At 47.8% G+C, this 26,685-nt stretch overlaps 2 protein-coding genes across 2 annotated transcripts in view; one reads left to right on the forward strand and one right to left on the reverse strand.

Annotated features, from left to right (window-relative positions):
- The window catches only part of ADAM19 (ADAM metallopeptidase domain 19), an 81,093-nt gene extending 68,666 nt beyond the window's left edge, over positions 1 to 12,427 (forward strand). The window contains exons 15-23 of the mRNA XM_049647893.1: positions 32 to 140; positions 1,459 to 1,663; positions 2,401 to 2,478; positions 2,613 to 2,721; positions 3,795 to 3,939; positions 4,764 to 4,848; positions 5,166 to 5,390; positions 7,884 to 8,036; positions 8,804 to 12,427. Of these exons, the coding sequence (XP_049503850.1) occupies positions 32 to 140; positions 1,459 to 1,663; positions 2,401 to 2,478; positions 2,613 to 2,721; positions 3,795 to 3,939; positions 4,764 to 4,848; positions 5,166 to 5,390; positions 7,884 to 8,036; positions 8,804 to 8,857 (1,163 nt within the window). The 3' untranslated portion in view covers positions 8,858 to 12,427. The remainder of the gene's footprint in view (positions 1 to 31; positions 141 to 1,458; positions 1,664 to 2,400; positions 2,479 to 2,612; positions 2,722 to 3,794; positions 3,940 to 4,763; positions 4,849 to 5,165; positions 5,391 to 7,883; positions 8,037 to 8,803) is intronic.
- A 3,737-nt stretch (positions 12,428 to 16,164) lies between these two features.
- On the reverse strand, positions 16,165 to 25,846 carry NIPAL4 (NIPA like domain containing 4). Its single transcript, XM_049648905.1, has 6 exons — positions 25,787 to 25,846; positions 25,035 to 25,323; positions 21,779 to 21,835; positions 20,522 to 20,612; positions 17,834 to 17,994; positions 16,165 to 16,802 (listed from the first exon to the last, which is right to left on the reverse strand). The coding sequence occupies exons 1-6, from the start codon at positions 25,844 to 25,846 to the stop codon at positions 16,174 to 16,176; spliced, it is 1,287 nt and encodes a 428-aa protein (XP_049504862.1). The 3' UTR covers positions 16,165 to 16,173.
- Between the last annotated feature and the right edge of the window lie 839 nt (positions 25,847 to 26,685).

Raw genomic sequence — 26,685 nt, forward strand, 5'->3', positions numbered from 1 at the left:
GTGTGCTGATAAATGTTTCTTGCCCACCCAGGAGCCCGGCCCGCTCCCGATCTCTGCTTTGAGAAGGTGAATGTGGCAGGGGACACCTTTGGAAACTGCGGGAAGGACATGAATGGGGAACACAAGAAGTGCAACATGAGGTGATGACCATAGGGCTGACCCCATAAGATGAGGAGTGACAGAGCAGTTTCTGTTCTGTCCTCACTCCTGTCCATCTCAGCCACTTGGGTCTTTAAGTAAATTGTCAGAGTCAGACAGCTGTTCCAGGCCTGTTCTTGGATGATATACCATTCAGCCTAAGGAAGTCAAAGGGAGGGTATCAATGGCAGTGCTTCCTAGAAAGCTGGTCAGACTTCCTTTTGGGTCCTTCTTACAGTTGAGCAGGGAATCAGCTCTCTTGGGTCATTTCTGTGGAATGCTAATAATACCCTCATCTGAATACCCTGTCATTCATTTCCTTCCTTCCTTCCTTCCTTCCTTCCTTCCTTCCTTCCTTCCACCAACTATCCACCCAATCCTCCATCCATCCATCCATCCATCCATCTGTTGAAGGTTTGCTGTGTACCAGATACTATGCTGAGTACATGGAACTTTTAATAAATGATACTGTATGATAATGGAATGTGGAGAGAGCCACCCAATCTGGTCTTAGTAGGTCAAGGTGGTGTCCCAAGGGAAACTGTGCTTAAGCTGAGATCTGGAGAAATTATCCAGTTGAACAAGATAAGGATTTGTGCTGGTACGAGGGAGAGTAGATAGATGAGTAGAGGAAAACTGGTGTGAAAAGCAGCTGATAACAGTTTGTTATAGTTCAAGTACAATGTTGGGGTACAGTGGAGAGGGAGCTACTGAGAAACAAACCTGGACAGTTGAGCAGGGAGACCAGATCATGAAAAGCCTTGAATGCATGACTAGGGGAATTTGTGGACTTTAGCTTGAGAGGAGTTTGGAAATTAGACACCAGTGGAGGCAAGGCTGAAAGCAGGGAGATCAGTTTCTTGCTGTCCAGGTGACAAAAGGATGGAGGTGTGATTTGGGGTAAATATATATGAGGGAGGATTGACAGGGCTTGGGAATTACTTGAATGCAGGAGTGAGGGAGAATGGGGAGTGGGAATGACACCAGGCTTCTGGCTGTAGCTCCTGGATGCAGGGGGGTGGGTGGAGCATAAGGGGCAGGTTGCTCAGGTAAGGCAGTTGTCCTTGCAGTAAAGAGGACTTCCCAAGGCCAGCTCTCTGGCACAGATCTGCTTGGGGACAAGGATCTAATTTTCTATCCTTAGTCTAAGTTCACATGCGATCTCTCCTGCTGGGTCCCTAGGGCACACTCATTGCTCCTCGGCCCCTCCCCTATCCATGCCTGCTCTCCTGAGCAATGAAAGATTGAAGCTCTTCTGTCCCCCAGTTCTTCCCCTCCTCTGATTCTACCTCCTTCCCTCCCCCTCTCTCTTGGGCTCAGAGATGCCAAGTGTGGGAAGATCCAGTGTCAGAGTTCTGAGGCCCGGCCCCTGGAGTCCAATGCAGTGCCCATTGACACCACCATCATCTTGAACGGGAGGCAGATCCGATGCCGGGGCACCCATGTCTACCGTGGTCCTGAGGAGGAGGGGGACATGCTGGACCCGGGCCTGGTGATGACCGGGACCAAGTGTGGCTACAACCATGTGAGTCCCAGTCTCACTCAAGGGAGAGGGGAGTGACTGAGAGATGTGAGCTCTGGAGGAAAGGTGCCTGGGCTCAAATCCCAGCTTCCCAGCCTCTCTGTGTCTCCATGGCTTCCATTATAAGACATGTCAGTAATAGCATGACCCACCCCAGAGAACTGTTGTAAGGATTAAATGAGATAATCCCTGTAAACCACTTAAAAGGGCTAGCTGTTATCACTTTTGTCCTCATCATGAATTATTATATGACTTAAGAAATGGACTTGACTCTAATCCAGGAGCCTTGGGAAGATAAAGGCACCTATCTCAGAGTTAACTGAGAAGGAAATTAGAAAAAACACGTGAAGCATTTATTTGGTATAGCACAGAGTAGACTGCTGTCACCATCATTATTTTTAAGGACAATATTAAAATTAATGCATATTAATATACACTTAAGTAATTAACATATAACCAACATATTAATATAGAATGTAATAACATCTATTTGTTATATTAAATATAATGTCTTAATATAATGTTTATTATTTTCTCCCTCATCATAAAACTAATAGCAGAATTTAGTTAACTATCATCCTGTCCTTGGTTTTTAGGTCATTTTCAATTTTTCAGTGTAATAACCTGAAGTGAGTTGCATTTTCGAGTCCCATATGTCCTAAGTGTAAAACCCCCATCTCCTGATTGCTAACCAGTGTCCCTTCTGTGGCACTGACAGTTTGGTTTCCTCCTCAATACAGATTTGCTTCGAGGGGCAGTGCAGGAACACCTCCTTCTTTGAAACGGAAGGCTGTGGGAAGAAGTGCAATGGCCATGGGGTGCGTGTGCCCCGGGGGATTCCTGGGTTCCCCTGCACTGATGTCCACTGGGGCGGGGCGGGGGTGGGGGGCAGGCCCTAGGGGAGGCTGGACCTCTCCAGGGTGCTGACACCTGTGCCCTTCCCTCACTTCAGGTTTGCAACAACAACCAGAACTGCCACTGCTTCCGAGGCTGGGCCCCACCCTTCTGCAACACCCCCGGCCAGGGGGGCAGCATCGACAGTGGGCCCATGCCCCCTGAGAGTGAGTGCCTGGCCTGCTCAGAGCCTCTGCCCATTTTTGTGAGGTTGGGTGGGTGGCCTGTTGTAGAGAAAGAATGAGTCAGCTCCATTATCCTGATTTTGTAGACGAAGGAACACAAAAGAAGAGCCAAGTGGGAGAGTGGCTGAGGCTGGCAGCCTGCTGTCTCTCATGTCAGGGGCTCATGTCAGTTGCTCTTTCTCTATCATTTCTACTGAGGAGAGCAACACTGCTTGGTTGAAAGAGAGATTGAGACAGATCAGAGGTTATTGAATGATCTCATCTAGTTTTGGATAGTGGAGTGACAACCTGTCCTTCTCAGCCACATAAAAACAATCATGAACCTGGGGCACATTATAATGGTTCAGATTCCCTGGATGAATAAGCTTCAAATGGAGAAACAGACAACCAGAAAAATGTACTACAGTTTTTAGTGTAAACCACAGAGATTCTAGCCCTTTGGTTTTCAAGCTTTTTTTTTTTTTTTTTTAATACCAAAGTACTTTTGTGTGAACAAAATCTCTTAGAGAAGAAACTCTAGTTTATAAAACAGACAAAAGTAGTGTGTCTGTACATTTAAATTGTACATTTAAATGTACATTGTACATTTAAATTTGTAATTTGTGACAATTGAGGCAGCTTTGATGAAACCAAATATGAAATTGTGGATTATCCATGAGACTTTTAGTCCTAGGTTGGTCTCAGCCTCTCAGCATCTGGGGTTGGTTGCTTTGTGTCCAGAAAAACCATGATTCAGGCTAAAAGCTAGTGGTAAATAATAATAGAACTTGAACTCCTTGCCTCAAAAGGAGCTTTTAAATTAAACAGAAGTGTCTGGAGAAGCTTCACTATGAGGTCTGCACAAAGCAAGTTGACCTGGCTGTTTAAGCTAATATTAGCGGTTTCCTAGGGGTACATAATGTGTGTGTGTTTATTATACTTCTTAAGTTAAAATAAATAATACAAATTAAGTGCAAATAAAATATCTGAAGAAGAATCAGGAATACAGTGTTTGAATTCCACTGCTGCAGCCCAAATAGCTTCTAAATTTCTAATTTGGGTTCTCTTTCTGGAAGGTGCTGGTCCTGTGATAGCCGGAGTGTTCACGGCCGTATTTGTGCTGGCATTCCTTATGCTGATGTACCACTACTGTAAACAGAACAACAAACTGGGCCAGCTCAAGCCTCTAGCCCTCCCTTCCAAGTTGAGGCAACAGTTCAGGTATGATGGGGTGCCATGAAGGACTTGGGTCCATTGATGGACCATAAAGCTTTCTGTAAGCAGAACCGGGTAAAAACAACTGGTGATAGTGGGTCTAAATCAGGGAAGGCAAATGAGCAGTACATGCCGCCATCTTCCCTTCTGCCTTGCTTCGCCAATGTGGCAAACATTACTAATTGATCTTACTCTAAGTATTCTCTACTGGTTGTCACTTCAGAATCCTTTTCATCAGACTGCCCCTAACCAATTCAAGTTGAAATGTAAAATGAAGTCTGTTTGCCATCTTTTTTTTAATTGATTTGATTTCCATTTTAAAGAGCAGGAAACTGAGGCAATACAGGTGGACTAACCTAAGTCAGTCCCGGCGGGAGGGGGGGGGGGGGGGCTGGATATCGACTCAAGACAAAGGCTTTCTTTTCCTCCCAGTGATTCATTCTTTTGGATCCTGGGGATGTGTAGTTTTTGAGTCCCCTATTAAATTATACTTTTCATGGAAGGATTTAAAATCCCAAGTCTTTCTGGATCTATGCCTGAAGGGAATTGGTTGATGGCTGGTGACATCCTTGTGTCTCCTTGAGGGAGCAAGTTCTTAAAAGGGTAAAGAGAAGGTGATGAGGAAAACTCTGTTTTGTAAGGGGCAACTCTTTACATGAGAGTTCTCCACTGGCCACACAGTGTCTCCATATGTAAGGAGTCTTCACTTCTCCAGAGAAGACTTGGGGAGATTTAGCTGCTTGCTGGACTATTCTGGGCCAGAGGGAACTCAGGCAGTGACCCTTGATGAACATTTCCCCTTTTCCTTCTCCCCCATTCCTTGTTACCAGTTGTCCCTTCAGGGTGTCTCAGAACAGTGGAACTGGCCATGCTAACCCAACGTTTAAGTTGCAGACTCCCCAGGGCAAGCGAAAGGTAAGGGCTCTGCACCATTGAATTTTGCCGCTTTTCCTTTATCCTTCAGTACCCTGCTGGATTTTCCTAAGGCTCTGTGGGCCTGTGGGATTGGTAAAAAAGCCAAACTTGGCTTGAGAGAGATTCAGTTGGTTCCGACATCCCCTAATGACTTTAAAGATTGTACCTGACCTCTGGGAACCTGGAGATTTGGCAGGTCAGCATGTCCTTCCTTTGGTCTCTGGTCTCAGTGAGACACACAGGGACACCCTTCCTTGAGTTTTTTCAGTATCTTGAGGGCTCCTGTTTCTCAGACATTCCTTGTCTTATGCATACAGGTGACCAATACCCCTGAAACCCCACGGAAGCCCTCCCAACCTCCTCCTCGGCCCCCTCCAGACTATCTTCATGGTGGATCCCCACCTGCACCATTGCCAATGCACCTCAGCAGGGCTGCTAGGAGCTCCCCAGGGGCCGGGTCCCAAGTAGAGAGGAAAGAGTCATCCAGGAGGCCTCCTCCCAGCCGGCCAGTTCCCCCGGCACCAAATTGCATCCTCTCCCAGGTAAGCAGATTCTCAGCAATGCTGTTTTCAAGGCCACCGGCAGCAAGGAATGACAGAGGCTGTGAAGACGGAGCTCACTGAGTCGTGAGCGACCACTTCCCCTACATCCTGGTGAATGCAGGGGCACACAGAGGGTGAGAGAGGTGACCTTGGGGAAGTTTACTCCTCAGGAAGCCCCTGAACTGCAGAGGATTTCCTTCCTGGTTGGCTTGTTTTCTGACACGCCACTACCTACCCAATGCCCTCAATGAACTTCTTTCAGTTTGCTGTGCTTTTTCTCTCCTCTAGGCCTTTGGGAATGCTTTGTCTTCTGACTGGCACACTCTTTCCTCCTTTTGCATGGCCAGCCCTGTTCATCCTCAGATCTCCTCCTACTTGTCACTCCCCCTCCCCAGAAGCCCTCTCTGACCCCCAAGCCTGAGTTTCGTGCCCCTGTACCTCTCTCATCACAGTACTTATTCCACCAAATTGAACTTTCCACTAGTCGGGAAGTCTTAACTGAGGGATGCTAATTCGAGGGCAGTCAAGGACAGAGGCCCCTGGAAGGTGTGAGTCATCCTGCCAGCAGCCTGTTCACCTGGCCTGTCTGTGCCTGTCTTACAGGAGTTCCCACGGCATAGGCACAAATCTTTCCCAGGCAGTGTCCCAGCACGGTACCTTCCAGAGCTGTCCTGTGTGTTCTGGTGTGACCCTTCAAGTGGGGCAGAGGACCCGTTTATTTTCCTTCTGGGACTGCTTTCCTTGGGCTTCACTGGGACCCTGGCTGACCCCATCCGTGGGTTTGGCACCAGCTCTGGGAGGTTCCCTGGAACACAGGGCAGGATCATGGTTCGGCAGAGTTGAGAGCATCAGGTTTGGGTCGCCAATGATGTGAATCTGCCTGTCTCCCATTTTTCTCATCTGAGTCAAGGGTGGGATGGAAAATATACATGCAGAAAGGGAGGGGGAGGACAGGCAGCAAGAGGAGAGGGAAGAAAGGAGAAGAGCAAGAGGTCAGAAATGAGCAGAGGCGGCAAGTGCATTCGTCAGCTGGAGAGACCCTGAGTCCCACTGACCCCCTGAGCAAGGGCTTAAACAGCCGAAAGTTATTTTCCCACAGTTCTGGAGGCTAGAAATCCAAGATCGGGGGTCTGTAGGGTTGGTTGGTTCTGGTCTGCAGATGACCCCCTTCTCCCATGCCCTCTATTGGTCCTTCCTTTGGGCCCCAGTGTCTCTGTGTCCAAATTTCCTCTTGTCACAAGGACACCAGTCAGATTGGATTAGGTCCCATACTAACAGCTTCATTTTAACTTAATTGCCTCTTTAAAGTTCCTGTCTCCAAATATAGTCACATTCTGAGGTCCTGGGGCTTAGGGCTGCAACATATGAATTTGTAAGTGGAAGAGCCAGGCTTCAAACCCGGTTCTAACTCCAAACCCTTCACCACCCTGTGTGCCAGGTCCTGGCTTAGGCCCTGGGATCCCCCGAGCTGAAGGGAGCATCATCTTTTCTTGGGGGCATTCGCAGTCCAGATCTCAGCTGCACCATTCCTAGCTAGGTAATCACCCTGGAGGTCTCTAGGGACCACCCTTTGAGAGGTAGTGGTGAAACTTTGTAGCCTCCTCTATCCCCTACAAATATTTAGGAGCTTCTAATCTATACCAGGCCCTGGAGGGCAAAACAGATGCCATCCGTGCCTCCAAGGGCCCATATTCTGCTAGGGAAGAGACTCAGACATGTGTAGTTACAGTGGTGATCAGTGCTATAAAGGAGAGCTCCAGGGTGCTCAGAAGGAACTACAGCAAGAGTTGATCTACTCTAAGAAATCTAGGAAAGTTTCCCTGAGGAGGTGACATTTGAAGTGAGAGCTGAAGGATGAGCAGGAGTTGGCAGACCGTGAGGGTTCAGAGAGGAGAGAGTTTTCCTGGTCCAAGGACCTGCTGATAGGAGGTTTTATGATGGCAGAGAGTCCCGCAGAAGGAAGGAGCATCAAGGTCATGGCTCTGGGGCCTGAGGAGTTAGATGAGGCTAGAGAATCAGGAGGGGCCAGACTGTGCCACAGGCTTTGGTCAAGGCTTTGCTCTGCATTCCGTGGGAAGGGGGCAGTGGTGGAGGCATGGTGACATGATCCACTTTGCCATTTACAAGGATTCCCTTTGGGCTACCTTTAGGCAGGAGGGGAGTGCAATGCCTGGGAGGGGCCTGTAGATGCTTCTGGGGCTGTTAATCTTCTATTTCATGCCCCAGGTAGGGATTATAAAAGTGTGCTCACTTTGTGATTATTCATCTAGTTGTATATTTATGATTCACATTTTTGTATGTATATTACACTCCACTTTACAAAACTGGTTTAAGAAAATGAAAGGTTTAATATTTTAAAAAATTAAAAAAAAAATAAGACCATAAAGTATATCCTTTTTTTCTCATCTGATTTTGATCTGTAATATATCGGGAGCATTTTCTTTCAAACAGGCCCCTCCGGCCTTTGAGTAAGACTTGTGACTTTCTCCCCAGGATGTTTCTAGGCCGCGGCCGCCGCAGAAGGCACTGCCGGCTAACCCTGTGCCAGGCCGTAAGAGCCTCCCCAGGCCAGGTGGCGCCTCCGTGCTGCGGCCCACTGCCACTACCCCTCTTCAGTCTCGGCCTCTGGCAGCACCTGTCCCAAAGGTGAGTCTGTGGAAACCCTCAAGGTATCAGCTGGAGTCAGAGGGCTCCAAGAGGCAAGAATGTGGTTGAGAAAACAGACCAATTCATGCTCCTTTTTGCAGGGATGAATTTCCAGAGCAAAAGCCAAGGACCAAACCTTAGTGTTTCCTGGTGCCTGCATGACTATCCCTTAAATTAGGGTTAGAGTTTTTTTCTTTCATATGAAAGGTGATGCTTAGGAGTCTGAACTGTGGTGCCTTCAAACCTGGATCTGCAACTGGCCAGCCAAATAGCCCTGAGCAAATCATTCTTGAGTCTCAGCTTCCTTCTCTGGAAAGAGGCAATAAGAAGCAGCAGTAGTCTGCCCCATCAGGCTGCTGCGAAGGTCAAGGCAGTTAGTTTATATACACTGCTGGCTAGTGAAAGGCTATTTACAAATGGCCCATCTTCTTCCCTCTCCCCTGGGGCTGACATGTTCTCAGGCTGCCAGTCCTGGAAGTTGGGGCAGAGGGGAGGAGGCGAGGAAGCTGGCCAACTGCCCTCTGTTCCCACCAGGCCTGGGAAATGTGTAAACTGAACTGCAGCTCAGGTTGGGGGCATCACCTCACCTCTCACTGGAGGGTTGATAGTCTGGATGCACAGGCACGGCGACACATTTCTATGGGAAACCATTCCGAGCTGACGGTCTATCCTCCTGACCTGTCAAAAGCAAGAGGACAGATCCCATTGACCCCATTGGTCAACATTTAGCTGATCTCTCTCTCCCTCCCCTTTCTTTGTTTCCACAGTTTCCTGAATACAGATCACAGAGGGCTGGGGGGATGATTGGCCCGAAGATCTAACCCCTCTAAAGGGGTTTCTGCCTTTCCTTGAGGACTCTGAACCCCACCTCATCCCAAAGGATCCGTGGCCATGGAACCTGGAAAAAGCATGTCTGGCCACCTCCAAGCTCCTCCTCCCCTCTTTCCTTCCTCCCAGAACCACCGCATCTCCAAAAATCTCCTTCTTGACTCAGTGCCTCCTTGGCTTCCTGGGAGGCCCAGAGAGACTACTGTCCAGTGGCATCAAAATGTTGTTTTGTGCAATATACTGCCCCAGGAAAGGGAGGAGAGAACACAGATGAAGACAAATGGAAGCTTCTCCTCCAACCTCCCTTGGGTTGGCCTGTCACCTCAGAGGTGCCAGTGGGGATGGTCTGGGCTGTATCACCATACAGGCCCAGCTGGGAAAAGTCCTGTTCAGCCCTTCAGCCCACAACTTGGCTTGGAGAAGCCATTCATCCACATCCTGTGGTGGAGGGTATACATGAGAGCTTTCCATTTCTTCTATCTCTCTTAAAGGTCCCAGGCTTGACAGAGGCTGGGCAGTTACTCATCCCTTTTAGCTCTGAGATCGAGAGGGGTCAGGCCAGCCTCCACCGTGGCCCTGTTCAGGGCCTGGTCGAGGCCACCACTCCTGGCTCTGTGGCCACATGTGAGCAAGTGAAGTTTGCTCCCCTCCCACCCCTCTAAACCCCCACCTCCCCTTATTCACACGGGTCGCCCTGACTCCAACAGGTACTATTTGTGGGCAGTATAGACAGCAGAGGGAGCACCAGGCTTGGGCCTCCTCTGAGCCAATGCCAAAGTTGTGGCTCTCACCTCGGGATCATTCTTGGTTGCCTTTTGTTTCCTTGTCTTAATAAGTGCCCAGCGCTTTTGATTTCTCCCTTCAGAAATTTCTCCTTCCCCACTCAGATCTACCTAAGGTGTGGTGCTGCAGTGAGTGGGTCTTCAGCAGTCCCAGCCTCCCAGAGACCTGGTGCTTGTGAGTTACAAGTGAGGGTCCTGCTGCAAGGGTTGGCCACTGGATTTCCTATGTGGTTCTCACGGCTCTTGACCAGAGGACACTCAGGCCATGGCTGTGGGGGTCGAAGCTTTTTTTTCCCATTGGGTTTTGTGACCTCAGCAGAGTGAGGGTGTCTTACCCTCTACTCCCTGGTGGAAATCTAAGTAAGGTCCTCAGGGAGGGCAAAGGGGGCAGAACCCCAGCCTCTCCCTAGGTCTGGTTACTGATTGGAGTCACGGTTGTTGCCCTCTGAGCAAAGAGCTGACCTGTCCCTAGAGATCTGTAGAGAAGTAGCAGTTAGCAGTCTTGATGGAACAGAGTCAGAGCTGGAGCCACCAGGCTTTTTATCATCCACTTCCTCGTGTTCTTTCTTCTGGTCACTGCCTTTATCTGACTTTTATAAAAAGAACTCGAAGCAGCTGGGAAAATGCCACTGCATTGGGTACTGCCCTCCCCAGAGCAGGAAAGGAAGGCTTTGTGGTGCTCTGCTAAATTGGACAACTTGTCACTGGAGATGTTCTCTGGTGGCGGTCTCCACCCCCAGAAGGGTGCTGTGCTGTCCCCACCTCCTGCAGTGAGCCGTTGTTCACGCTTGAAAACCTCAGTACAAGGAAGAAGCTTGAGCTTTTACTCCCCAGCCACCAACCCAGGGCCCCCTTACAGTTCTCTGCACACAACAGGTGCTCGATATGTGTTCTCGGGTTTTAGACAAGTGGGAGATTTGGAATGTACCCCTGGGGACACACATGAGGTAGATTTAGAAAGATCTCAGGAAAATGAGTTTCCTTTCCCTCAGGTAGTCTGATATTCATGCGTCTGTCTCCCAGACAAGGGCCCTGGTTGATCCCCATAGCCAGTTTCCACCTTCCTTGCTGCCTGATTAGGTCAGGGGACAGCCTTCCATGTAATTGTGCTACTCCAAATGCCCCAGGCCTCAAGGTTGGGTCCCAGAAAAGTAAAGGTGAAGACACCCTGGCAAAAAAAAAAAAAAGTCACCCTTATGCCCACCTGCATGCTTCACAGACGTTCCTGTGGTATGTCTAGCTTTTTTTCCCACATACCAGGAGGTCGAAGGCTCTGAAGTGAAAATGCCACAGCCATTGTGGCTGCATGAGCCTTTTGAACCTGAAATCCACTCTCCCTGGAGCCATACCAGAAAGAGTCCTGGGTTGTGTTTTCTTTTTTTTCTGTTTTTGTTTTCCGTTATTTTAATACCACCTCTATCCCATAAAATTGTACTGTGAACTGGAAGAAGGTCGAATTTTTTATATTTGATGGAGACTTTTGGTGGCCGGTTCTATTTACTGTTTCACTTCTGGCTGTGTCCCGGGACTGGGAGTCACCGTATTGGCAGGCTGAGCAGGCTGCCCAAGAGTGAGACTGACCACTGCGTGCTCCCTTTTCCTTCCTGTGCCCTGTGCTGCTTTGAGGTGACAAATAAAAACAAATATGGCCTTAGGTTAAAAGGGATTTTATTTGAAAGGATTACTGCAAGACAAGGAAAGGGAACTTGCATTCGGGGCAGGGTGCTGGCAGTGGGGGGAATGCTCAAGTGAGCTCTTGTAAGATCTGCAAGTATCTCAAAGCTCATAAAGGGGCCTTTTATTTGATAGGATGGAGTGGATGTGACTAGAAAGAACTGCAGTAGGAGCATCCTTGCACTCAGCCTCCTTGTGGGGGGCTGCTACAGAAGGGCCGTAGGTTGGCTCAGGCTGAGGGTGGGCCCAAGTTCAGAGTCTGGTGGGGAGACGAGCCTAGCTAAAGCTGGTGGAGTTAACCAGTCCTTTGTTCAGATGGAGCTGTATGGAAATCTTTTTAAAAGCTAACTTAACCTGCCAGTTTTACAGCCCTGTAAATGTTTTTCTTAAGAACCTGGGAGCCATCTCTGAAAAGTAAACCTCAAGGGACCGCAAGGGAGCTAGCATCCCCATCCGCCTGTCTCAGTGGGAGTTTTACCCAGGGACCGACTTGCTGTCGGTTGTTTTTAGCGTTGTTTACTTCTCCCTGTAAAAGCCCTTTTCTGCCCCAGCTCTGAGATGCCTGCAGATCCTATAGTATTGTGAGAGCCCCTTCTCCATACTGCAGTAGCTCCTTGCTGTCTCTTGCCATAATCCTTTTGAATAAAACCTCCCCTTACCTATGTTCAAATTTGTTCTTTTTTGGCAAAGGGTATGGAAGACTTGTGTATTTTAAATGGGGGACCAGCTCTAAAGTCAGGATTGTGTTAAATGTGTATATAACAGCTCTGCTGGCCACCCAAGAAAGCCAAGGGAACGCCAACTGGAAAGGTGCCCCATCCCTAGGGAAGCTTGCTAAGAGGGGTTCTGCAGAATCCAAGCCAGTGTCCCCAGAGCCACCCTTCTGCTCATCCTCTCACACCATCTGCTGTGTGTATGTGTCTGGGATCTAGGGCATGTGAATTTTCTTTTTATTTGGAGATTGTTCACGGAAAACAGATCCTCTTCTCTCTTGTCCACCTATTAATTGTTTACAATATTTGTACATCTATGCAAAATACTTGAATGGGCCATGGTGCCTTTTCCCCCCCTTGTTTGTATTTAATTAAAATAAATTGTCATTCGAAATGTTGTCTGGTTTGGCAGTTCTTTTTTGTTGGTGTTAATCTCCCACTGCTCAGCCTGGATAGGGTCCATCTCATGAGGACTCCTCAGAAGAGTTCCCACAGAGACAACCAGTCCATCTGTGAGGCCACAATGAAAGACCCCAAGCCACAGCAAAGGGTTTTCCCATGACCAGTTGAGAAGGGCTGCTTACCTTTGTACCTGGACACAGGCTAGTCTAGTTTAATTAGGTTTGGGGTCACTAGAGGCACGAAAGAATGATCCTGGGATCGTCTGCTGTGTTTCTCAGGCTACACTATTGTGCTTGGAGACAGCGAGGACCCTTGGTCAGCCTCCACATCTTATTGCTAGGTAACACGCACTTCCAAATGGGGAGAGTCTTGCTCAAGGTCTGTTGGGCTGGGTGGGCAGGTGCAGAGCCAAGGCTAGGGTTATGCTTTCTGATTCCAGAGCCCTATGTGATAACAACTGCCATCCATTAGTGCCCCTGAGTCCGCAGAAAGATCCCACCCTTATTCTCTCATTTGATCCCTGCCTTGGTTTTGAGGTTCTCTAAGAATCATAATAACCATGCTCGGAGGTAACATTTACCGAGTACTTAAATTATGCTAGGCATTGTATGTTACTGTCTTTCTGTACATTACCTCATTTAATCTTCACAAAAGCCCTGGGAGGTCTTTGGTATCTGATATTTTTCTAACTTCTCAGGATTTTGAGACTGCCTGAGGATATCAAATGCTTTGACTACTAAAATGCTTCCTCATGAAATCAGCCCCCACCCAAACACCCCTGCCTGTTTAACATCCATCATCTAAACTACCCACTGTGTCTACTCTGCCAGCCGATCTCTGGGTTGATAGTCATAGATTGATCAGCAATGCAATACGCAAAGCCTGGTTGGACAGACCTGGTTCAAATCCCAGCTCTGCTGCTTACTAGATGTGTGGAAATGGATAAATTCCAGAACCCGGGGCCTTTTTTTGCTACATGGCGGGAGTAATACATACCTCAAAAGTGTGATCATACGCGAAGTGCTCCGTGTGAAAGCACCCACCTGTGCCTAGCCTGGGCTAAGTGCTCAGAGACTGCTGACTACATCAGTTTTTGAGTTGCCCTGATGAACATGCCAGGGTTTTATTTATATCTGCTCTGGATTGAGAGTTGGCTCCCAAGACAGTTTGGGCAAAGGAACAGTATTGCTCCTTTATTCAACAGATGATTTTTATGAGTGCCAACTATGTGTTCGGCATTGAAAACAAGCAGCAAATAAAGACCAGCTCCCATGAGGCTTATACCCAGACAGGGGAAACAGCACGGATCACAGGAAAAGGAATGAGCAAAGTAGTGCCAGACTTAGTTTAGTGCTTCGGAGAGACGCATTGCCTGGTGGGTAAGACTATAGACCCAGAGCCAGATATCAACTCGGACTCTTCCTGGCTGTGTGACCTTGGGTGATTACATAACCTCCCTGAGACACTTTCCTCAAAAATGGGGCTTAAAAATATATCTACCTTGGGGTGCCTGGGTGGCTCAGTCGGCAAAGCGTCTGACTTCGGCTCAGGTCATGATCTCACGGTTCGTGGGTTTGATCCCCGCATTGGGCTCCATGCTAACAGCGCAGGGCCTGGAGTGTGCTTCAGATTCTGGGTCTCCTCCTCTCTCTCTGCCCCTCTCTGTTCATGCTCTCTCTCTCTCTCTCTCTCAAAAATAAATAAACATTAAAAGTTAAAAAAAAAATCTACCTGGGGGATTTGTGAGGACTTAATCCACATAAAGCCGTTCATACTGTGCCTGGCTCCCAGTATGGGCTCAGGTATTAACAAGGGATGAATATTTTCAACCGACTATTCCCCAAACAGCCTTTCCCACTGTAGTGAGTGTGCCTGTGAAAGTTACTGTAGGGACTTACTTGGCAGTCACAACCCTCCAGAGATCAGAGACCAGCCCCCCAGCATTAGACAAACCAATTTAATTGTTCTGTGTCCGATAAAGGCCAAGACACAAGTATCAAGTAAACATACCCAGAGGTCTTTTTTCTTGACCCTGTAAACCACGCTCTCAGGGCCCTTAGATTACTGCCACTCTCAAGATCCAACATGTTGCACTGATTTTAGTTACAGAAATCCACATTCATTGAAAACTGGAGATTTGAGGCTGGAGGTGCAGGAAGCTAGTATATTGGTCAGCCGAGCCTTTAGAGCTTCAAGGCCAGCAAGAGTCTGGGCCGGGCTTGGCTGTGCTTGGGGCATGGGACATCAACGCAGGACACAGGTACGGGGTTATACAGGGGAGGCTCTGCACCCACTTGGGGGCTGAGGATCAAGCCTTCCCTCTTTATAGATATACTGGCTCTCTTACTTCCCCTTCAATGGCCCTTCTACCAACTCCCACACTCTTGCAGCTAGAAAGAAGACGGGAAGAGAATTATCTCTCTCCCTCTCTCCAGCTGCTCTTGTTTTTTAAATGCGTCTGGCCAAATGCAAGGGGATCAAAGGCAGTCCCCAAAGTAGATGGTGTTGGAGCAGCCACGACCTGCTGCTTCCCAAGGTGGGTAGCTCATCAATGGCATTGAGGACTTGGTGGCCATCTGATCAACAGCCAGAAAACACCCATGCCAAGCCTACACCCCACTCGGTCACGGAAGTTCAAAGCTGATCCCACTGCTCAAGCCTCTAAGGCTGTAGCCCAGAAAGTACTCAGAGCCCTTTCCACCGGGGTTCTTGGTTGGGCACCAGAGTAAACACAAAAGTCATCCCTGGTTTCTAGAGGGCCTGTGGCCGCTTTCTGCCAAATTCTGACATTGCTCCTAATTCTCCCCATCTCCCCAAATCATATTTTGGTTTACTCCTTGAGGAAAAGGAAAGTGCATTCTGCCAAATGCTATTTTGACAGCCAGACTACTTTTAAGAGCAGTGCAAATGCTGTTCTCTTCCCAGAGGGAGGCAAAATGAAACACTGAGTTGGGCCAGCAGAGCTTGGCTATAGAGGATCATTGTCCTTGTCATTCTGTTTTTTGAGTTCTAAGGTAATTGCCTGAATGTCTCAGTGACAACTCCTTAGGACAGAGAGAGAGACGGAAGGGGCAGGGATGGGGGTAGAGTGGACGGAAGCGAAGATGCTGACCTCCCGGCTGGAGTGCTCCGGGAATGGGGCTGGTGGAAATGTTCCCTGAGACATCAGGTGGTTTTCACAGTAAGAAGGTCAGCTGAGGTCATGCTGTTGTCTCCGAAGAGGAAGTAGCAAAAGCAGCAAGACGTCTCACATTAGTTGTCAGCTCTGGATGGGAGGCGTGACGAATTGCTCTCGGGGCCTCCAGGAGCCAGCTGCACTTTGTCCTTGGGCTGAGGAATGGGATTCAGTCTCAGGAGAACCAGTGCTAAGTATTTCCTGATGACCAGCATCTCAGGGAAGTTCTTGGCCTGTGCTACATTCAACGGGTCAAATTCTATCTTCTTCCCAACAACACAGAGATGACACTGAGGAAACAAGTGGGAAGGGAGGTCCAGGGGACCTGCTGGCACCAACATCAAGTAGGGTATTTGGTCACTGAGGCTGTTTCCACGAAGTTCTGCAACCACCGCTCACTGGGTAGGGATTTTCCTTCTGGAAACAATGATGAGGTATAAATGAACATCTCAAGAAAAGAGAGCCCATCAGTAACAGTTGTTCTGAAAATAACCAGGTGGCTCTGGAATTGAGAAGTCAGGCTGTACTGTAGTGCTCATCTTCTCACTCTCGTATTCCACACTTTAAGAATGGATTATAAATACTTTGGGCTTCTCTTCTGGTGATGGGGTGCTGGAGAGTTCTATATTGTCCACAAGGACATTCTTGTCTTCTAGTCTAATGACAGTGGGCTCAGGGGTGGGAGATGGGGTTGGGTTTTTGTGCATGTGGGGCAAGCTGGTCTGGCTGATGTCCAGGTCTTTGAAAGCATGAAGCATGAACACACCCAGAATGATGGTGACAAAGCCAGAGAGGGTGCCCACAATGTCCACTACAGACATGCTGTACCATTCCTTGAAGAGGATGACGGAGGAAGTAACCACCACCGTCGTGAAGAACACGTAGTAGATGGGGAACACCAGGGAAGTATTAAAAATGTCCAGTGCCCTGTTCAGGAAGTTGACCTGAGTGCTGAGAGAAAGTGCCAGGATGAGGGACAGGATGTAGGGGAGGGGATGCCTCACAACTGGCATCCCCTGGAAGAAGTTCTTAATGGTGATGCCCAGACCCTTGACGGCAGACACGGAGAAGGACCCAATCACAGAGCAGATGATGATGTAAACGAGGATGTTCCTTTGTCCATAGCGTGGGGCGATGACGAAGATGAGGACGAGGCAGAACACCAGCAGAAGCACAGCAAACACGATGTACCCTTCAGGAGGGGAAGAGATAGATAATCTGAGCTACAGAGGATGCAATTAGTATCTAGAGCCCCTACCCATGGTGATGGGATGTAACACAGTAGGGTTCCAGTCCCATGACACAACTTTTGAATAATTTGGACAAGTTATTAATTAAACCGCAAGACCTCCATTTCCTCATTTGTAAAACAGGGCTAAGAATAGGACCTTTCTCGGGGTACCCGGGTGGCTCAGTCAGTTGAGTATCCGACTTTTGATTTTGGCTCAGGTCATGATCCCAGGGTCGTGGGATCAAGCACCATGATGGGCTCCATGCTAAGCATGGAGCCTGCTTGGGATTTGCTCTCTCTCTTTCTCTCCCTCCCTCTGCCCCTTTCCCCTGCTCTTGCTCTCTCTCTCTCAAATAAAATAAAATAAAATAAGATAAAATAAAATAAAATAATAAAAGAATGGGACCTTTCTCATAGAGCTTTTTTGGTGGGATTTAATAAGATAATGCATGCTACAAGACTATGTCCCCCCAAGTTCCTATGTTGAAACCTAATTCCCAGTGTGATGGTATTTGGACATGGGGCCTTTGGGAGGTGATTAGGTCATGAGGGTGGCACTTTCATAAATGGGATTAGTGTCCCTATAAAAGAGACCCCAGAGAGATCCTTCACCCCTTCCACCATGTAAGGGCACAGAGAGAAGATGGCCATTTATGAATCAAAATCTACCAGGGCTTTGATCTTGGATTTTCCAGCCTCCAGAACTGTGAGAAATAGATCTCCGTTGTTTATAAGCCACCCAGTCCATGACATTCTGTTACAGCAGCCTGAACATACTAAGACAATGCATGGAAAATATTTAGAACCATGCCCGGCACATAATAAACACATGATAAATGGCATCAATACACATCAGGCTGGGAAGCCTGTGAGCTAACCCTAGGACCAGCCCCCCAGCTTTCTTTCTTTAGCTTCCCTCTCCTCCAGGTGGCAGCACCTGGCATGGTCAGCACGCAGCCAGACCTTCCCACTCACCGGGGCTCGGAGCCTACCTGTGTCTTTCATCTTGGCAGCCATCTCAATGACGGTGGAGACCTTCTCTTCCTCAGGAGCGTGTATCACCATCACTGTGCTGCCGGCCACACAGATCACACAGCCCAGCTTCCCCAGCAGATTCAGACTCTCTCCCAGGAAGTATGAGGACAGGACAGCACTGCACATGGAAATGGGAGACAGAGATTAGAAGCCATACTTGTCCCAGTGTCCTGAAGGAAAATGGGGCCTGAGCAAGCGCTCATGGAGAACAGATCAGGGCTCACTGATCTCCTCCAAAAACATTTGAAATAGAAACTTATTTAGGGGAGGCTTATGGTGTGTGCTGGAGGAATCGACGTATGTGTGGAGTTCTTTCATTTTAGAGACTAAAAGATCCCCAAACACAAGAGTCGGAAAAGTCCTTCAAAGCACTCTTGTCTAACTTCCTACCAATGAGCACATCTTCTCTTAACATTACAGACTGCTTTCAGACATGACTTGTAAACCACTGGTGGCAAGCAGCTTGCCCCTGCACAAGGCAAATGGATCTACTCTAGGTTCATTCTAATTGTCAAAAATATGGTAATTTCTACTCATTGTCCTATTTCTATTCCATGAGCTATACAGAACAAATCTATTCCTTCTTCCGTTTGTATATGCCAATATAAACAACCACAATGACAATTATAGGCACTGTGTCTTAGGCATATATAATATGTACTAAGTATTAGGCTAGGAATTTTCTACTTAGTATATCTCACTCACATCTCACAACTCTTTGAGAAGTAAAATATATTATCCCCATTTTATAGATAAGAAACTGAGTCTTATAGAAATTAAAATAACTTGGCAAGGTCATGCAACTGGTAAGTAGCAAGGCCAGGATTTTAGCTGAATTTCTGTCTAATTATAAAGCCTATGGTTTTTCCTCTATACTTCATTGAAGAGAATTCTTGTGACTTCCCTGAAGTGGGTAAAACACCTCCAGTTCCTTGCTATTCCTTGGTGATGTGATTTTCATTCCCCTCACATCCTCAGATGGCAGAGGTGAGGGAAGAAGGGAGGGAAATGGGGCAAGACAGGTATGATCTCATGGTAGGTTTCTATTTCCTTACAAAGGTAACATTAACTTAGGGTAAAAATCAGTGGCTGATCTAGGAATGAATTCCTCCCCCCAAATCCTAGTTAAAGATATGAAGGGAGGGGAGATTAATGTCCAAGCTCCTTTGAATGTCTTCTGTCTCTCCTTTAAAACTGCCCATAACATTTTACCCAGAATGTGTGTTCAAGAGAGTCTGGTGGCATTAGCACAGGCAGACGTCACGCGATGGAGTATTCCCCTCCTCCCCCAACTTCCTGGGAGTGGGAATTTGTAAGTTAATCAGATACGCAATAGAAGTATCACAACTACATCAGCCAACTGTACCATGTGAGTCACGGTTCTGTTTGTTTTTGATTGTGTAAACGTTACAAAATTGTCATCAAGATGGTAAAACAAAACAGGAAACTATGGGTGCTGGGTGTGGTCGGCAGGGCTCCCAGGTTAAGCCAATAATCACAGCCAGCTTCAAATGGGGCTCCAAGACCCCCACAGAGGAACTATGCTTATAGTTCAGGAGGAATGAGGCAATGCGAAGCACACATACTTAGTATCAGTTATTTTAAAAACTATTGGATGTCTGTCAGGCAACACGGCTTAGTGGCTTGAGCACATGGCCTTTGAAATCAGACTGCTTGGGTGGGAATCCTGGCCTAGCCCCTTAGGACCTGGCTGATCTTGACCAAATTGCTTAACCTGTCTTGGCTTCAGGTGTCTTCTACTTTCTAGTTAGTAGGGAGGCTGTGAGGATTAAATGAGTTAATACATGGGAAACATTTAGAACATTTAGCACATAGTAAGCCCTCATATGTGCTGGCTATGGTGATTCTTCACTGCCAGTTCTGTACTATGCTCTTTCTTTCTTTCTTTCTTTCTTTGTTTTTCTTTCTTTCTTTCTTTCGTAACATTTATTTTTGAGAGACAGAGCACGAGCTGGGGAGGGGCAGAGAGAGATGGAGACACAGAATCCGAATCAGGCTCCAGGCTCTGAGCTGTCACCACACAGCCTGACTCGACGCGGGGCTCGAACCCACACACCGTGAGATTGTGACCTGAGCCGCAGTTGGATGCTGAGCCAGCCAGGCGCCCCTGCACTATGTGCTTTCTGTGCATCATCTCATTTAGTCCTTGAAGCAATGCCTTCAGGTAGGTAGTATTAGCATCCCCACTGAGCAGACAGGGAAATTGAGGCTTAGAGAAGTTAAATGACTTGCCCATGGTAATGTAGTTACTACATTAGGCAGAGCTAAGGTCAGAACTCAGGGACAGCTAATACAGAGCTTATGCTTTTTAACTTGTATGCTGCTCCTACTGGAGCACGAAAGCATTGACATGAGACAGTCAGCTTGGTGGCAGTGGGAGCCCTTCCAGCTGATCTGGGTTTGGCCTGCCCTTCTATTGCCCCATCGTTCGAGGAGATGCTAGAGCAATCAGCAGCAAACAATCTACAGATCAGGAGCTCTGAACAGCACAGTGCCTCTTTCTGGGAGCTAATATCGACCCACGTCCCTGACTGCAAGTGGCAGTTGACCCCACTAGACAGTTCCAGACCTCAACAAACTGAAAATAGGAAGGAGGCAGAGACAGCAAGAGAGGAGACAATAACCTTATGAGGACGCTCAGTGCTCCCAGAGGCGTGACAACTGTTGCAGGAGCAAATGCGTAGGCCCCGAAGTTGGCAACCTCTCCAGCAGCCACTAGGAAATGAAGGGAGAAAACACGGTAGTGTGGCTTCGATGCATCATCTCCAGCCCAACTGAACCTGGGCAGAGACAGCTTCATTCAGTGGTCAACCATTCACAGGATCCCAGACCATCATTCCTTAATGTCTTGATCCTTATGCTCTCCTCATGGCCAATCTGATCAGAAGGTCAGGCCCAGATTATCCTGATCAAATCCTTCCATTTTAGATGGGCAAGCTAGGCCCAGAGTCCAAGGTCACAGGACATGTTTGTGGAAGGATGCTTTCTTGTTCTTGAGGTCTCTTGGCTTCTAGTCCAGGCACGGCTAAATGTATCTCAGGGACTGTTGATGTTTCATCTGTATATATGAGGTGAGTTCTAGAAAATGTTAATTTATCAAATAAAGAAACATTTAATTATTGGTTCTCTAGGTACCTGTTGGTCATGAGGCCATCTCTCCCAGATTGACAGGCAGGTGGTTAGAAAGTCTGACATTCCCAAAGGGCCTAATTCTCTGCATTTGAGTTTCTAGTTTGCAGACTCCTGAAAGTGCCCTTTCTGTCTCTGCTGGTAGAGAATGACCTGGGTCTGCCCTTTGAAAGCAGATGATGAATGTTATAGCCCTGGCTATGACTAGGGTCAAAACCTGACTTATAAATGGAAAGCTGGATAATTTTCCATTCAAAAGAATTAGGGTTTGAAAGCCAGAGAGGGTGGGTGGAAAGCGGGGGAAACGTGTGAATGTGCAAATCTGGGCAAACTGCAAGTGGCAGACCAGCCATGTTCTAAAGTGAGCCAACACACGGCCTGTGGAATGGGAAAATTGGCTGAGGAGCCCCAGCCTCCCATGTAGAGATCCAACAGACTCCAGCCAGGAGTGATAACTCTCTATGTTTCAAGGGAAGTTGAGAAAAGACACCTTTATCATTACCAGCTCTCTACAAACCTCTCTGGGGTTAAATGTTTCATGGATGAAGGACTGACTTTGGGTTGAGAAAGAGATCTGAAATACAGGTAAAATGTTCAACCTGCAAAGATGGTCAAGATGTTCCCCTTGGGAATCTGGGTCTCAGATTCACACTTTGCACAATGGAGACAGAAAGGCCCCCCTCCGCCCCTCCTTTCATCTCCGCCTCTGCCATCAAAGGGTCACTGTTGTTAGTAAGAAAGAACCCACTTACTCGTGAGAAATCCAGCCCACCACATGGCATCCTTCAGGTAGCCATACCCTCCGTCCACTGTAGAAAGGAATGGACACAAAGTTAGCTTGGCCATGCTCTTTCAGGCACCTTTCCTATCTCTACCTTCACTCCCCAGTCTTGAAGGGTTCAATATATGTTAGCTGGTTAGTTCTCTGGGCTTGCTTCTGGGTGAACTTATCCATTCCCCAAGTTTTAAATACCATCTTTATGCAGGCATCCTTATTTCATACACGTATACTGATACTTTCTTTGTATGTGTATGTTCAATTGCTTAGTTGACATCTCTTGGATCTCCTATAGGCATCCCAAACTCTGTCTTAAATAGAACTCTTAATTTTAAATGCTCTCTACCCACCCACCTACCAAATGAAAGTCAGTAAATGGCTCCTCTATGCACCCAGTTGCTTAAGCCACAAACCAGAGAATCACCCTTGACCCTCCCATTCCTCTACCTCCTGCATTCCATCCATTCTGCTAATTCCCTCTCCAAAGAGCATCGCACATATGTCCACTCCACTGCCACCACTCAACTCCAAGGCACTACCACCTCTGGCCTGGGCTGAGGCAATAGCCCTCTATGTTCATCTGATTCCACTGTCATCATCCCTTTATAACCCACTGCCTTCATAGCAGCCAATGAATTTTAAGAATGTAAATCATACAGTCACCCCTCAAGCTTGCAGCAGGCCAATGGCTTCCAAATACTCAGAGGATAAAGCCCCAAATCCTAAATAAGCCAGTTTGTGGTTTTGTCCTTGTTCACCTCTCCAAAGGCATCTCCTACCACTCTTCTTACTAGTATCTATTCACTCAGGCTTTCTTTTAGTTCGTCCAAAATCACGAGCTCTTTTTGGCTTTAAAACCTTTGCATGTGCTTTTCCATGTTGGAAACAGTTTTCTTAACGATATTTGCTTACATATATTTGCTCACTCTACAGGACGTTGCTTGAATGTTTCTTCCCCTAAGATGTCCTCTGTGACCCCCTTATCTCTATTATTTCTCCTTGGGATTCTCTTTCATCACACCCAGCTTTTCTCCTTCATGACATTTATTTATAAATTGAATTAATGTATTTATTTTCTGGCATATCTCCCACTAAAATGGAAACACCAGGAAGTCAGGAATTGTGTCTGCCTTGTTCACATGGTGGACTCAGAGCCTGGCACATAGTCAATACTCAATAATAATAGTTATGATGATGATGGTTATGATGGTAATAGATGGGTTTTAGACAGTTATGTGAAAATCCAGAGATTGTGTATCGCTTTTTGTAAATGTCTATTTTTCTAAGAAGGTCTTTAGATCTTATCAGGTTCCTAAAGGACTCAGGATCTTCCATAAAAGGAGCACTGAGAGCATTTTATGCTAAGGGTTGAAATCTCATTAGATAAGGAAATAGCAGATTGGAGGGAAAAAAGGATTCCAGAGAAGCTACCTTTCTGAATGGTATCAGTGATATTTACCCTGCTTTCTCCTGGCACACGCAAATCTTTTCCTGGCACTTTGGGAGGTCTCTGGCCTTCTGAACACTTGTCAGGAAGTGAAGGAGAGAGCAACAAAGACCATTGCTCCTGACTTCCTCCCCACATCTCACAGCTTTCCATTTCAGAGGGCACCTGGCTCTAGCCCTGGTTATCCAACTGTCTGCCGGGCTATCCCACTTAGAGAAGAGTAATACCAATACTCGTGCCAAGCATTTTTGTAAACACACTACTTATCTTCACAACAATACTAGAGGTTGGAACTGCTCTTATCCCCATTTTATAGATGAGGAAACTGAGGCACAGAGAAAGCACTTTCCTTGCCCAGAATCACATCACCAGGAACTGAAGAGCTGGAATTAGAGCCCCAGGAGTCTGCTTCCAAAGCACAGTGTCTTACATACAGAACACTAAACTGAACATGCCCAGACTTGAACCATCGTCTTCCCATAAACCCGCTCTTCCTGCCTTCTTTATCACAGAAAACAGCACCCTCATCTCCTCAGTTGCTCAAGTCAGAAAGCTGAGTCAGCCTCGACTCTGTTTTCACCATCCCCTGGGAGCCAGTCGACACCAAACCCAGAAAGCTCTCTTGGGACTCTACCACTGTCTCCATTCCCAGGCCCAAGTTATGCTGTCCCTCTCCCCTAACTGGTCTCCTGGGCACCAGTCTTGTCCCTAATCCACCGTCCACCCAGCAACCAGGAATTTTTTCAAATCGTAAATCGAACTATGTCACTCCCCTGCCCAAAACCTTTGTCACTTACAATTGCACCCAAACTCTGTAGCCCGGTTTGCAAGACCCTTCGCGATCTGGCCCTTCCCCCATCTCTTACCCCTCGGTGCTCCAGCCATCCTGAACTACTTTCGGCTTCCAATGTCACTCATCCTCTCTCGCCTCTGAGCCTTTGCACTTGCTGTCCTTTCTGCCTGCATCACCATGTCTTCTTCTCTTCTCCTCCACCTTGCCATCTCATCATTTAGGCCCCAGCTTCCAGATCACCTCTTGTAGAAAACCTCCCCTAACCTTCCAAGCCTGGGCTTTACATGCTCCTCCAAAATAGTCCCAAAGGATTCTGTATTTTCCCCATGACAGATAGCAAGTAACCTACCATGGAACGATTGCTTATTGACTTGCCTGTGTCTCCCACTCAACTCAATGCCCCACAGGGCACTGTGTCCCCGTGTCCAGCATGGTATTTGGCACCCAGCAGGTTTGCGGTGAATCATGAGCAAATAAATGAATTCCTTGACACATGATTCCTTTTCTCCAGAATGTTTTCACAGTAAGTCCCTTGTGGACAGAGACCCAGTAATTTTTCTGTAGCCTGTAGCGGGTTCAGTGTGAAGTTAATAGGGCACACCAGTGTGCGGCAATGCTCTGGGCAGAGGTATTTGTATGCCCATTTTGCATAGGGAAGTTGAGGGAAGTTGAGACTTGCCTATGATGACCTAGCTGGTAAGAAATAAAACTGGACTAGATCTGGGGTTTCTGATTCTCAGCTGTGAGACTTTTCCTTATCTGTACCCCCAATTAACTTATCTTGAAATTCTCCAGAAATGTTGGATTTTAAAGGAACGTCTCCTGCTGGTGGACTGGATTCCTGGTGGAGTTGACAATGAGTCTTTTGTGACCATTTAAGCCAGGCTCTGAAACTGCTACAGTGGCCCCCCTATGAAAGGAGGTGCACAGGCCTGGCCCAGGGCCCAGTTGCCCGGCACCCCATGCCCACCCTCCCCCTCAGGACCCTACCAGCCCGTGTGGCCCCCGAGGCCACCAGTCGTTGAAGGCCTTTCTTCTTGAGGATGACACTGCTGCCGACGAGGAAGCTGGACAAGAAGGCCAGGCCCAGACCAATGTAGAAGCCGTAGCTCTGCCTGAACCTCTCCTTCCAGCTGGTAGAGGTGACATTGCTGGGCACCTGGGGGCTGAGGTCACTGACGATCTGGCACAGGACTTGTTGGGAGGAGCAGTAAAGGCTGATCAGGGAACCTGGACAGGAAGACCATGGTAAGTGAGTCACGCCGGGTACATTTTGGTGCTTTCAAGATACTGGAATTGGCGGCTCTTTCAGACCCCATACTTCAGCTTCCAAGGCCCACACAATGGGCCTGAACCTAACAATAATAATTAACATTCACTAAGTGCTTACTCCAGGCTAGGGGCTTTATTTGCATGAACTCATTCAATTTTCATAACCATCTGTCAGGTAAGTGCTGCTTTGAATTCCCATTTCATAGATGTAGAAATGGAGGCCATGAGAGGTCAGGCACCTTGCCTAAGAACACAGACTGTCTGACTCCAGAAGTCCAGCACATAACCCCTAAGGTGTACTGATGCTCCCCACACCCAGCAGGGTTCTCAGGCTCTCAAGCTGTCAGGCATCATTGACTCCAACTTCCCACCCTCCACAGGAATCTCCTCCCAGCCTCTGGACTTCCAATAGCTCAGGATCACACAGGGACTTTCTCCTCCAAGAGGCCTCTTCACTTCCATATCCCTACCTCCAGCCGCAGCAGAGATTCCTGACAGGTAACATGAGGGAGTGAGGCCTGCAGGTCCATAGCCCCTTCTAGGCCTGAAGATGACTAAATATAAGCACCCCGTTTGTTAGAACGGCCCATTTCCGAGCCAGATTTTAAGACCTCTGGTGCTGACAGTCAGTGGCCTGGGCCTCCTTCAGGCCTCAGAGACATTGGTGTCCCTGTCACTCCATGTGGAATCTCTTCAGTTTGCTTTCCAAGTGCTTGAGATCCTGAGAGTCTGAATCAGCCCTCATGCCCCAGAACCGGCCAACCCTTGCTTGCCTTTCTGGCACAAACACCAAGGACAATAGGACAAACTTGGGTGAGGGGCAGACCCTCAGTCAGAAGAGCTAAGCTGCCTAAGTTCAGTGAAACAATATAAAGCACAGCCAATAATCCTCCAGTTCCAGTGCCCACATGGTCCTCTACTCTGAGGCTTTTCAGGAACATTCCTACCACAGAAATGACACAGTGATCATGTGCAGGGTTTTGGCTGGAGAAACTGGGACCCTGATAAGTTTGGTAACCTGAGTAAGACTACACTCGTGGTAAGAAGAGAAGCCAAATTGTTCCCCAAGTCCCTGTGATGCCAAAGCCATGCTCTTAACCACCACATGTACCCCACAGAGCAGGCAGCAAGGGTGGGGTGGGGTTTCCTTTGGCCTCTTGAGGGTTATTTTAAAATATGAACTTATTGCTAACATTTAAAAATCCTATTTCCCCGGGTGCCTGGGTGGCTCAGTCAGTTAAGTGTCTGACTTCACTCAGGTCATGATCTCGCAGTCTATGGGTTCGAGCCCCGTGTCAGGCTCTGTGCTGACAGCTCAGAACCTGGAGTCTCCTTCGGATTCTGTGACTCCCTCTCTCTCTCTCTCTGC

Source organism: Panthera uncia, assembly GCF_023721935.1.
Source record: "Panthera uncia isolate 11264 chromosome A1 unlocalized genomic scaffold, Puncia_PCG_1.0 HiC_scaffold_17, whole genome shotgun sequence".
Taxonomy (NCBI): Eukaryota; Metazoa; Chordata; class Mammalia; order Carnivora; family Felidae; genus Panthera; species Panthera uncia.